Source organism: Anopheles coluzzii, chromosome 2 (genome assembly GCF_943734685.1).
Source record: "Anopheles coluzzii chromosome 2, AcolN3, whole genome shotgun sequence".
In the NCBI taxonomy this organism is placed as follows: domain Eukaryota; kingdom Metazoa; phylum Arthropoda; class Insecta; order Diptera; family Culicidae; genus Anopheles; species Anopheles coluzzii.
The window spans coordinates 72,599,151-72,613,173 of NC_064670.1; the positions used below are offsets into that span (position 1 = coordinate 72,599,151).

The 14,023-nt window shown below is 39.1% G+C and overlaps 1 protein-coding gene across 6 annotated transcripts in view; it reads right to left on the reverse strand.

The window, feature by feature from the left end:
* Positions 1 to 3,555: 3,555 nt before the first annotated feature.
* Positions 3,556 to 14,023, reverse strand: part of LOC120949217 (protein qui-1) — a 41,602-nt gene continuing 31,134 nt past the window's right edge. For all 6 annotated transcript variants that reach the window (XM_049605295.1, XM_049605293.1, XM_049605294.1 and 3 more), the window contains 6 exons: positions 13,224 to 13,335; positions 12,943 to 13,125; positions 12,724 to 12,819; positions 7,113 to 8,747; positions 6,960 to 7,038; positions 3,556 to 5,440 (listed from right to left, as the gene is read on the reverse strand). In XM_049605295.1, coding sequence (XP_049461252.1) covers positions 5,424 to 5,440; positions 6,960 to 7,038; positions 7,113 to 8,747; positions 12,724 to 12,819; positions 12,943 to 13,125; positions 13,224 to 13,335 — 2,122 coding nt within the window. In that variant the 3' untranslated portion in view covers positions 3,556 to 5,423. The remainder of the gene's footprint in view (positions 5,441 to 6,959; positions 7,039 to 7,112; positions 8,748 to 12,723; positions 12,820 to 12,942; positions 13,126 to 13,223; positions 13,336 to 14,023) is intronic.

Sequence of the window (14,023 nt, forward strand, 5' to 3'; positions counted from 1 at the left end):
GATAAGAATGATTGACCACTATCTGCGTAATTGCACCATTGTAATTTGTTGTATAGATATGAACTTGTCACAGTTTTACTTGCACACAACAATTACAAATATGTTAAAGGTTCAGACGCGATAGACAAACATCGCCAGCATTAATACTGGGCAACACATCGGAAACTGTCATATCGGGATCGTACGCATTTCGATGCCGTGTTCAAAGTTTGACATATGGTCCCGGGATGCGAAGCGATCGATCCGGGAATTGATCGCCATTGAAGATCGTCATTCACGTTCTGGACGCACAAACCTCTTTACGTAATATGCCGTGAATTCAATGCTGAGTATCTTACATTCGAACCAGGAATGACGCGCATTGAGTTCCTGAATAGTGTTCGTAATGCATGCTAGCTTCTTGTGTTACTCTTGCTAGCTTCTTGTGTTACTCTTTGCATTTAGGTTAAGCCTTGGAGTGTAATTCCGTTTGAAAGGACCGATAAGGCTACTGCATTAGCAAAACAATAACTATAAACAAAACAAAAATCTATACTGCTTATTGGCAAACCCGTTTTAAACAGGAAACGTCGTTGTCTCACACCATCTCAATCATTCAAGAAAATAAGAAGAAGAATCGGCGATTGAAGTGCAAAGAATTGAAGAGCAAAAAAAGCCAAATGGAGCAGCGAGACATTGAAACGGCTAAATGTTAGTTGAAAGGGTATTGTTATGAACTAAATTGAATTTACAATGGAGAAAGTAGATAGTTCTAAGTGATAAAATTGAGTAATGATTTACTATAAAATGAGAACATTCCCGGTTTAGATAACAAGGCACCTCAGAACTAATATTTTTACAATATTTCAACAGTTATATTCGGATGCCAACTGGTGAAAAAAAAAGATGACTGGTGAAAAAATATGGTCAATTTGAGATATTTATTTGAAAAAAAAAAAAAAAAAGTACAAACAGTAGGGTTTATAGTTTATTTTCAATTGATTCTTAATGATTTTGATTATGGGGTTTTTTTTAATAACATATTAGCATAAATTTATATTCCAGCTTCACTTGATAAGATCTTGTTAAACATAGCATAATAATACGGATCTATTCATTGTTTAAAAAGTATTAGTCAAGGTACCAAATGCCGTCTCAATATTGCTTAAGTTTAAGTTTATATTCAACAAGACAAGTTATAGTATAAGACGAACCAAAAATAAAAAGTTCATTAAAATTTGACGCATTTAGTGTCGTCAATTTCACTGCCATGATACCGGGCTCGTAAAATTCATCAACACTAATTAATAGAGCAGGGTGTCGTAAGAGCCAAAAGAGATTATAGTTAGCATTGCTCGATGATAGAGCATCCTGTCAGGTACGCACAGGTAAATCCACGAAGGCACACACTTAAAAATATTTCACGACCTTGGTTAAAAAAACTGCCGAAATTCGTCGGCTCTTTCGATTCTTGCTGATATGTCAGTTGAAAATTTCCCATTGTCGATAATAAGTACCATTTAAAACTGAAATATCAGTTAAACAAATATTTTAACCGAAACTCGGCAACACAACATGCCAATTACGTACGTTAACACTGCTGTCACCGAGGTCATCCGTCAAAATAACCGAAATTTCGGCTATGCTATTTGAGTTAGCCGAGGCTCGGTTTTCTATCTGTCATTCATCATTTTGTCGATGCAGAAACCTTTCGGAGTGATTTTGTGTTATAAAATTAATAGTGTGAAAAATAAATGAAAATATGACACCCAGCGTGAAGAAACCGATCATCAGTAGCGTACGATCGGACACGGGTGGGCTACGAAGCTCTGTCAACGCACGTAGCCAGTGCACATAAGATCGTCGCTCGAAGCAGTCTTTATCCAAGGATTACCGGATGCTAGTCCGATTGGACCAACCTTTGCCGGCCCGTTCGGACTTCCAGGTTTCATTTCCAGTCACCTTCACGAGGTAAATATCCAAATACTCGACCACGTGACTTCCAATCAGGGTTCACTCAGGCTTGTTTCACTCTGCCCGCTTTACAGAACCGTGTCTGTACCGGTGTCCGCTCTATACCCGGCCCATCTTCCTGCACCCTTACTACATCCATACGCTGTACACCATCTGGTTTTGTACCGGCGCCCGTCCCTGCGCTTCCCATCTCACCACAACTCTCCCAAAGGGGGGTGAGGTGATTTCCTGCCGTCCAACTACAGATACGATGGTGGTATCATGCTGCAGAAAATGTACATCGGCAATCAGCATGGGCTCTGGCTGTTACGGCTGTGGCTCAATAAATAATTGTGTTTGTTTTTATAACTCAAACTAACTTTTTACGCAAATAAAACCACTAAAATTAGAAAAAGATTGTTTTTATAATTAGCTGAAATCTCGGATTGCACTAACCGAAAATCTCGGTTAAACGTAAACGTCAAAACAAAATGTCAATTGCCTTTTTAACCAAGATTTCGGCAACAGAAATTTAACCGAGATCTTTGCCGAGATCTCAGTTGTGCAGATCTTGGCAAAAATTAACCGAGATTCGGCAAATTTTTTTAAGTGTGCAGCACAGGACAGTCGATGCTTCCGTTGAGATGCCTTGATAATCTGGCAAGATGTATTCGATCAACGAGATGTGCAAGTCTCAGCAGCAAACATCTAGTCTAGTAGTTAAGGCGCTGATTCGATTCACGGAGCGCAAAACGTGTTGCCTTCTAGTGGATGGACTCTAGCCGGGCAAAAGCCCGAGTGGATGAGGCTCTTGTTAGCGTACTATCACCCAATGTTAGCGTACTCTAGCTGTTGACGCCTTACGGTTGACAAATTGTATTTCACAATTTGGAATTAGAACAATTCGAGTAATGAGTATTTAAAGGATATGATAACTCAGGATAAAAATAAGAAAAACTAGAAAAGTAATGAATTGAACAGGGAATAAACATTCCCACTTGAAACCTCGGCGAGATAACACCATATTATTAATCATTTAGAAGGCGCAACACCAGCAACGATCTGATCAGTGCGTAGAACAGCGTCATGAAATGACCACAAAGCTGGTGCGTCATGTTAACAACCAGTCCAATCAGACGAATTCTTCTGGCAATTAGTAGAGCAAGTTGTTAATGGAGCTAGAGTCTAGCATCTAGAAATACACCTAGAAATTATCGAGGTCCTGGTATCAGCTTATAATTAAACAGTGCTTGAGATCGTGAACGGCTAAAGATTAAGGTCACACAATTATCGAAATAACCTGTTCAATCACGGAAATTAAAGAATGTCGGTAGATTTTAGCAAGATGATGACCATCACGTCATTTATGTAAAAAACAAGAAGAGCTGAGGTCCTAGATTGCTGCCCTAAGGTAAGCCGGAAGAAGCTCTAATGGACCTGAAGCACTTCACTGAAGTTGTCGTATAGTATAGCAAAGTAAAGTATAATGAATGATAATTGTTAAGTGGCCCACCAATACGATTTGGTTACAAATGTTACCCGCAGCTCAAAGAGGTTGCTCATCTCTGCTGTAATTAAATAATTAATAAAATGTTTACTAATAACGGCAGAAAAAACATCATATTGCTGTAGGATATTTTTATTAGTGGCATCTCACTTTTTGATTGACTTTTGTCACTACAGGTTGCATAACATTAAAGTTTATCGTTTCTTGTTATTTGTATTTCTATGCTACTGGTTTGCATACCTCACAGTAACACACTTTATTTTACTTTTCAGAATAAAACATACTTTAATAGAGTACATAATAAATGATTGCTTTGCATAATACGAAAAGGCTTCTTAATTATTAATATTCCAAGTTATTGACATATGAAATAGGTAGGAAGGTACATTAATTGTAAACAAATAAAAATCATTGAAATTCCTTAAATTTATTCTAATACGCAATAAAGTCGGAGATTGAAGTTATTTGAAGCTATGGAGTAAACAAATTTGAAGTAAAAGTTGAACAACATTTCATTCATATACCAATTTGAACACAATCGTAATGGAAAACGCAATCATGCATATATAGTTCATATGGTACCTAACATGTGCGTATAGTAGTTGATTGTTCTACATTAACATCAATTTTAACCCTTAAATGGATCCAAAATATCTCATTAACTAGAAAAGGTGTAACGGGACAAACAATGGTCCAATAAATTGGCTCAGCAAAACATGGTTTTTCTTCTGCTCCAGAAAGTTCTTGATTGTAGAAATCGGTCAACAAACAATCATGATTGTCGGTGCTAGAAAAAGGTTCAGTACACTACAAGACTTCTATCTCTCGTAAAGGTATCGTAGATCAGTGCAGTTCACTTGTTTTACTTTCGTAGTGGAAGGTGTATAGCATAATATAAGAGAATAATATTCATCTTGTTTAGACACCACACATGACATTTTTACTTTACCCATTCATTGTTCTACTGTTTACGCGCTACTGGATTACTGGAACCCGACCTACTCTTTCTTGGTTGTAATTATATCCCTTGTTTTAGAGTTGTATTAAAAAAATCGTAGACATGTATTGCCAGAAATGACATTCAGTTCTACACATGATCAATACATGAATAGTTTTTTTTATCATTGTTTTGCAGTTCAGTTTACTTGGTAATAATAATTAATATTGCTACGAATATCAGCTATAGCGCGTATATTTGCGTTATCTGCTTTTGATAGCGTAAAACATGTGGTTCATCTTACTCGCTAATGCTCAACGTCTGCTTCTTATTCAGTTTTATTTTATCATTAAAATGCTCCACTATTGCTACTTTTACTACTAATAACATCTTAATATTTAATCGCCTACAACACTGTAGGAAAGCATTCGGAAACGATTTGTTTTTACAATCAATCGACTCAGTACCTTCACTACAGCAATACATACACTGCTACTTGCAGGGAAACATCGAACGATGAAAGTACGTACTGGTTGCATAAACTAGATCTTCTTCTATTGATTGAATCAAATCTTCTAGGAATGACTCAAAATACATCTCACGGCCTTTTATGAGCTTTTGGTACGATATGATAAAAGCCTATTTGTTATAAATCAATGAAAAGAGGATTTTCCTGTCTAGTCATTCATTGCGCTTTCACAAGGAACTTACCCTTTTATCGCTTATGGCAAAAAAGCTCTTGTAACATTTTATGAACTTTCAGTGCTATTTGCATGAATGAAGCTTTTGAATGATTATGGGAGCTTTACGGAAGATACTTTTTAGTTACGACGTCTGCGCACTAGGTGCAGAAGGCAAAACTAAAATTCTATGATTTTTGCTCTGGAATGTAATCAGAATTGTCCTCACTGTTCTAAAACCACTGTTGTGAACGATTGTACTAACCATTTAATATAAATGCGTCCGCCTTATCAGGCATGAAACGAATTATTGAAAAATTAATACTGCAATACCTACGGCAATGTATAAGTATCCATTACATTATTTTCAATCGGCTAGGACATCTGTAAAGAAGAAAATAAGAGCAATTATAGTTTTGTTCAAAATGTGTTTGAACAATGATAATTGAAAAAGTGTTTAGGTTGTGAAAAGTTCTAGCTATAAACTTAACCTTCTAAATACTTTCAAATATGATAGAAAGATTATGAAACTACTTACGCAAGGCAGTAAAACGAAGCGTCTTAAGCAAGCTGTAGATGTCTAGATTATGGAAGCAGAACTGGTAAAAGTTTGGAAAGATGTGCTAGACATGCTTAAAGATTGGGCGACTAAGGCTATAGTTTCTAAAAATGTCTTGAAGAAAACTACATTGTTAAAGTAGATACAAAATTTTAAAAATACATGAGGGTTACTTAATCTACTAATCAAAGGGGGAAAAGTTAAGAATCGGCGAATGAAATAACCGAAAACATTTAAAATTATGAAAGAGGTAGACATGTTTTCGTACGTTTTGCCAAATCTATCTACTAAAAAAAGAGTAGAATTCAAATTACTGTAAGTTCTAATGAATTAGGTAAAAAGTGAGAAATATTATAATAGCTAACGAAAGCTAATGAAGTTTACCGAATTCAACCAAACGAATAATTTAGAACTAGTATAATTCAATTATTTCTGTCAATTCATCGCATACCATTCACCATTAGTCCATCCCTGCTTCCGTATTTATAGAAAAATACTAAATTAAAAGAGTCCTGTATTTAAATGTGTACTAAGCTTCAAAAGAGATGAAGCATTATAAATAAAATTGGAAAAAAATATTCCAACGTTGAAAGGGTTTTGCGCCGAGTAAATTCATAGTTTCGATATTGTTTGCACAGAGGGTTTCCGCCCTAATCACGTCAATTAAAATTCTCATTTGAACTCACTTTTTAGCTTAAAGAAAGCAGCGAAAAACTTAAAGCAAATTATTTGCTACAAGAATTATTGTTTAGTTAGTATGCGGAACACAACAAGAAATTTGCGCAGATACATAACCACACACCTTACCCCCAAATCAAGGTAGCGAAACAAAAAGCCCACATCTACTGTCTTGTTACTGCATTAAACAGGATCGCGACATGGGATTGCGTCGACATTGTTGATTGAATACAGCTACCTCGTGGTTAAGATTATCGATCGAACGAGACATACGTCTACGTACGTGGTACTGTTCATTTTCTGGACTTGACTGCCGACGTCTTGAGTGGCAACTAAGCGTGCCAAATGTACAGTGCCGAAACAATGCCTGTAAGTCGGTCTCGGTAGAGGATAGTTTTAGCTGACCGCCGAACGGATCGCCCGAATAACCACTTGTGCCACCCGTCGGTACCGAGTGTTGCTTCTTCAGTAGTAGTACCTCACGCAACAGATCGGGCTGGTGTCGGTGATGGTGCTGGTAGTAATGATGCTGTTGATGATGGTTCGGTTGGTTGTATTGGGTGTTGGTGGAGGAAGTTGAGGAGTACAGACTAGAACAGTTCCATGCATCTACTGAAAGCGATAGAGGACGCGATGCGTGAAAGAGGGCCAGTTTCTTGGACATACCTGCGCGTTCCTCCTGGAACTCATCTTCATCAGACGAATCAATTCGATCCTCAACGAGTGACGATTGGCGAGAGAGTGACTATAAGGGGCAAAATATAAGAATGATTCGTTCGTATTTGTAATTATTTCATTAGCAACAAGTATATTACTTACCGCATTAAGTCTGCGTCTGGGAGGCGATCGTTTATTCCACAGAGCCTCCAGTTGATCAAAGTGCTGGGATTGTGCGAGTGCTGCCTGCTCCGGTCCAAGAGTAGCTTGCGATTCAACATTCTTAGCTTCGGCTAGCTTAGAAATTTCTTCCATGCTGGCGGACACTGAGAACCGTCGTTTGAGACGCTCGTCAACCTGAGCCATCATAACCGAGGATGTGAGGTGAGCATACTTTTTCTGCCATGTGTATGTATCTAGCGACACCTCCTTCTTGAGCAGACGACGAGCAGGGCGCTTTGGCCCGGCCGGTCGAAGGTCCTCAACATCTCGTGCCGGAGCCGAATAGGTCGGAAGCTTTATGTAGCTGGCCGGCGAGTTGTGGAGGCAGATGATGGGTAGACAAGAATTATCCACCAGCTGCACGACTATTCGAGAACATTCAAGACTAATATCGAAACGAGTGAACTGCACGTGTAACTGCAGAGAGGTCAATGCTAAACCGCGTTTCGTTTCCCATACGATAAGTGTCTTATCGTCACTTCCGGAGACAGCTGTAGTACCATCAGCCGACACTTTAACGCAAGTCACGGGGCCGAGGTGACCAGCAAGCGTATGTATTTCCTCACCAGTATGAATATCCCATATAATTAGATTCGAGTCCTTTGATCCTGATATCACCTGGCTCTTGTTGGTAACTGACACGGCAACGCAAGTAACTGCATCCGTATGTCCGACTAGAACCTGTGCCAGTTTACCTCCCGTAGCCTGCCACACCTTCAGTGACATGTCCCTTGATCCAGTTATGACGTATAGTGAGTCGGCTGTGATGATAAAGCAGGTAATCTCGTCCGAATGTGACACTGTATACTTCTCATCTTCACGCGTCAACGACCAGATACGCAGACTAGAGTCTCCGTTAGTGCACACCGCAAACTTCATATTGTTTGTCACGGATAGACACTTGTGCGGACCCTGAACACTTTGCAGAATCATACCTGAGTCGGATATCCATACGTACAACAAACCATCCCGATCGGCAGATATAATACGTCTTGCATCCATCATGAAAGTCACAGAACTGATCGAGGTACAGTGGCCTTTGAAGGTTGCAGTCACTGTACCCAGCCCTAGGCTCCAAACGTTCACAGTTTTGTCCTCTGAGCCAGAGGCGACCAATTCACAGTTTGGTGCAAAACTCACACATGTTACCGTTGCTGAGTGGCCCTCCAGTATACTGGTCAGTTCTGGTGAATTCAGCTGCCAAATCTGAACGCACCGACTAGACGCTACAGCTGCCATTGTAGAATCACGCGATACATCGAAACAGATCACTGGACTTGAAGTTGATTGTAAAGCCAACCGGTTTCGATGAAACTTTTTAAGTGTTTTCTTCTTCTTTGGATAGAAATTGACAATGGAATCTTCGTTGCGGAATGAGTAGAACGTGATTTTGTTACCACCTGCCGTAATAAGGTAGTCGTCCTTCTCCATCACATACACCGCTGTAACGGCGCCAGGATTCGGGGGCAGTGAACGAATCACACGGCCCGAATGCATGTCAAAGATCAGTGCTCTTGTGTCCTCACCTCCAACGATCGCTCGCTGACTGTCCATAGCTATACAAAGAGCTCGTACCTATGAAAATTAAAAAAAAAAAGCTCTAATAAAACAGTTGGCACAACAAACACATACTTTTATAGCATTTGCTGTCATTTTTTTAAATGAACGATTTGATGCAAGTCTTTGTTTGAATGAGTGTATCTGTAGGGTAAACGTATCTATAGTGGTAGTAGTACCAAAGGTCGTGGATTTGCACAAAAAGCACTCCATACGATAATCTGAGATTAATTAAGTTATGAATGTTTTCTTCAGATCTTAATTAAGTTCTCTGGTCTTTTAAAAAGGGTCTTAAAATTAATTGTGGCTATTCCGTTACATAGTGACAGATAAATCCATTATTTTGTGAAATGTGTCAACATTCTCTCAAAATCCTTAGGATTTCATAACGAAACTCATATTTTTGCTAACGTTTTAAATGACAACATAACAACGCAATTATTATTGTTTTAACATAGTTTTCATGAAATATTATTGATTTACTAAAATCCATTGCCTTTGACCATATTTTGGCATTTTTATGTGTTTTTTTTTACAATATTGCCATTATAGGTACACAAAACAGGCCTGTTCCTATAGTGGTTAGTTATAGTCATAAAATCAGTAAAAGCAGGCCATTTTAGTTTTTTCTGTATATTTTTAACATGGTGTACTTACTGTTTATAGAAAATAAGCAACGGAAATGAGTTTTCTGTAAGTAATTGACCAAGAAAGGACAAAACTCTCACATCTATCTGAGTAAAAATCGACTTCAAATCAAGCACATCCTTCCGGACGTGGGTGGACTACAGTCGTTATACAGTACTTTAGTCGATATTTTCATCACTTTGTTTACCACCACTATAGGAACACAATACGACGACTGTAGAAAACATACCACCATTATAGGTATAACGAAGCAGGCCCAATAATATGTATTTTTTCGTAAATTTGTTGTATTTGATGGTAAAAATGGTTGTGATTGCGAAGATAAAACATATTCCATTTACTTTGTGTTAAAATATGCATAATTTTACCTTGCTGTCACTTTAATTCCATTAAAGCACATCTGTACCCCTACAAATTGCACCTCTATTGGTACATTTAGCCTAATAATATAACAATTACTCATTTAATTTTTTTGATTGGCCCCATGGCCACGGCCCAACTATATTCGAAACTTTGGTATAATGCATTTAACTGAAGTTATTCATTTGCTTAACGTTGATCAGTTACATTCAGTACAATAATTAAGAATAACCTTTAAAATTACCTACAAAACATGTATAATCTTAAGAAATATTTGAGAAAAAAAATACATTATTTATTTGAAATTTAATCAATGTGGCACCAAGGCTTAGCAATTACGAACCACAGAATAATAGGTCAGTTGCTTTAGCTTTTGCTTTTTGGATTGCTCGCCTCTTTGTACACGATTCTCCCGAATTCAATGCATTCCAAAATTAAAGCTAATGTTTTGCACAAAAAAAAGCTACGAATCAGAGCAACCAACATTATCTGCAAAGCAATCAAACAGGAATCAAACGCATAATCCTCATGAACATGCCATAATCACCCTTACCACATCAGCCACGGAGCTTAGAAAACGCAAGCTGATCCCTTTGGGTTTGTGGTAAACAGTGTGGCTTATGGAATGGTTCATCCTTTCCAGAAGCAATCAGTTGAATAATTCAATCCGTTGCTCATTTCTTACAACATCTAAAGCCCTAACCACACGCTAAGCTCACTTCAACCAACGTCATCCCAGAACAACGACCCTCTCACTCATCATTGTGTTGAGTTGAAACGTGCTGTACGTAACAGCTACCTAGCCGTACATTATGCCTAAGGGTAACAAGCTTTAAGAATGTTATATAGCAGCTAGAAGCCGCTATCGGTGCAACATGTTTTACATTTTATTATTACCTTTGCCTTTACCTTTATGGTTTGAAAGAAACTCAGCGTCAATCGTAAAAATCACCAACCAATTATTTTTTACGATAGTGTAAAGCACTTTACTTTTGCCTGAGCAAATATCTTTCTCTACCCATATGTTCACACTTCCCAGTTCTATAAAAGAGAGAAAGCTTTTAAATCCCCAATCCTCCAACACATTTTCTGTTTCACAGAAAACGCAATCGTGCACTTTAGCATCAGTGAAAAGATACAATATTTGCAATCACATAGCCAAAAGGTACCGCTGAAGCGTCACGGCATTGTGCTCTTTAATATTATTCACGTTGCGGTGGATTTCTTTTCGGTGACTCCATATAGAGTTTCTCTTCCATAAACAAAAAGCTTTTCGTTTGCCTTTCCTGCACACATACAATTAAGGGAATCCTTATGCTCTCGCTCGTTAGAAGTTAATAAATTCAGTGGTAAGTAAGGGCGAAATGGAAAACCCCACGAAACAAAACCAACGAACCGTACATCGCTCATAGATATGTTGCTGCTGCTGTGGGGTTTTCGCTCAGGCCCGGAAAAACATTGCCCTCAGTTCTTGTTTGGCCTGACTGCTTTTGCTTCCCCCTTAAACTGCCTGCCTCCCGCACACACCGTTGTTCAAAGACTGTCTTTCTCACGCCTTTTTGTCAACGCTACGCACCACGAAATAACATTTAAATCCGATTCCGACCTGGCTGCGTACGATGCCTGTTTGCATGATGGCTGGGGATTGCGATTCGTCTTCACGTCCTCTTTCCTGTGAATCCAGCCACTTCCGACAAACAACATTCATCCATCCATCTTCCCGACCTTTTGAGCACGAACCGAAACGATGCTCCCAAAGCACGGATACGCCACTCGTCAATGCGAGAACCATCGATCATCATGGAAAAGTGTCACTGTCTGCCCGCGCCCATGATCTCCTTCCGCTGATGTTTTCCGCTGTATTCTGTCAACCCGTTTTCTTTTCTGGATACAATGGTGCTGATGTGAGGGAAAAAGCGCCACACGTTATTCATAGCTTTTGATGGGATTACGCAACATGAACAGTACCAACATCTTACACCAATGATCATCGCGAGAAGCGCCCGGTAGTAGGGTAGACAATAGAAACACACGGAAGCACAGTGCGGAGGAAGATTTCCGATTATTTTTAGCCGTTCGGCTTGGAATGCCATTGCTGCATTCCACAGGCGGCTCGGAGTGATGCGCTGGCTTGAGATGAGGAATTGATTTCTCATTTATACCGGAACCGGAATAACCGCATCCGACACCGGAATGCCATCGTCATTGAGCTTTCACCCCTCCGATGTGCTTATAATCGTAAATATTTATTAGGTGCACTGAGAAGCGAATGACGTGGCATGTTAGTCTCAACCATTCCAAAGAACGCGGAGTAAAATGTTAATCAAACGCCCTGTAACATGGGAATGCGGTGAAGAAGTATACCAAATTTCGTCCATTGGATACGAACTATTGCGTTAACTCGGTACGCTGAACAAAAAAAAAATCGTTTGATTGTAGTACATTATCCGAATCATGCTATAAGATCCTTCACGCGTCGTCGCTTGACGATTGCGAGGTTTACTTTACTTTGTGACTGAATCTTTTTTCCATTTCTGTGTTAGACATAAGTTCCCATCGCCCACGTTGCTATGGAACTGGAATCGTGTAAATATTTGTTCACATGTGTACGAATTCCAAAAGATTTTTTCAGTAAAAGGAAAGAGAGTTCCGATAGCTATGATGAATGATGGTTTTGGCTGGTTTGGCAAGCTTACAACATACTGAAGATGCTGTGCAAAGTATTTATTTAAAGGATTCTAAGGTAATCTTATGGCAGATTCTATCTCAATGATATCTTCTTCATATTTTTAGTTGAATATAGCGAAAAGATTAAAATTCTTTACACGTTTCCCGCTATTTCTTTGTAAACCGTGCTTAATGTCATGGCACTGTTGCGGCTTGGTCTACCTTTTTAACATTTTGCTTTAGATCACACACTTGAAGAGCGCAAACTTTTCCACGTAGTTTCCGTTTATGGGATTAGTACCATCAGTAAGCTGCTTACCTTCGATTTGTGTCCTTTCAAGGCGTGAAGCTCCGTACCCGTGGTCAGCGAGCGTAGATACAAACCATTGTCGGCGCAATGTGCCAGCAGGAATGTCTATGGAAGTAGGCACAAAAGCAATAAAAATGTAAGGGATGACATCCTTCGGGAAGTTGGCATCGCATAAGCAACCGCTTTGTTTCCGGCAATCGAGACATTCCGTTTGTGTTGTTAACTTACCGAATCGCACGAAATCTGCATATTGAGAATGGGCTGCGACATCTGGATGCAGTTGAGTAGTGTAAAGTTTTCCAGAGACCACAGACATACCGTTGCATCGTGACTGGATGAAACGAGGACTTCACTGGGGTAGCTCATATGCAGTGCTGACACAGGACCACGGTGATGATCAAATTTGGTTACCTAATATTACACCACCCGAATGATGACTTATCAAAATACTGTATACAAGCGTTTGTGGACAGAAAAGTAATCAAAACTATTTTCCCCTCATATCTTACCAGTTTTCCTGTTTCCAAAAGTGAAACTATAATACTGGAATCATCACTTCCGCTAATGACGTACTTGTTGTCCAATGCCAAAGTCGCACATAATGCCGGAGCAATGTGTTCACTAGAGTAAAAAGGGAAAACATAAAAAGATGAACATTCAAATGGAATTCTCTAAACAAATTATCATGAAAATAAATTGTCAAAATGCAAACGAGCTCATAAAAAATTAATGCCGTTTTCCACGTGAATTCTTTCTGAAACAAAGCTTTATAAACCGCATGACACAACTGCGAGGGCTCTATTTTCAAACCATTGTCATTGGTGTAATCGAAATTTGAGCTTCGCATCGCATAGCGATGTAAAATTACCATTTCTCTTCTCAGCTATGTTAATTGAAAACTTAATATTCACTTTACTACATATGGCTGGGGTGTAAAAGTATACCATCTGCAGCAGAATACTTAGTTTAGTATTTGCTTGCAGAGAAAATAGAACAAGAGCGATAACAACGGCTTATCAATGCAAATGGAACTTTGGCTTGTGCTGACAGCGAGTAACCGCTCATCCGACATGTCAGCAGATGATGTCGCCGGAATAGAATACAGAGTGTGCTACAAGCACTTTTGGTTTCGGTCAAGGCGAAGGATATTCGTTTTGCGAAAATGCTCGTCTGCTCGTAATGAACAGTGTGGACTCATTCATGGAAGAACTACATTTTTATTTGCTTTCTCTTGTACTGCCTTTGCCATTCGATATGTTCTTGGCTTGTGAGTTAATCCTTTTGAAACCATTGCCGGCATATGCAAATG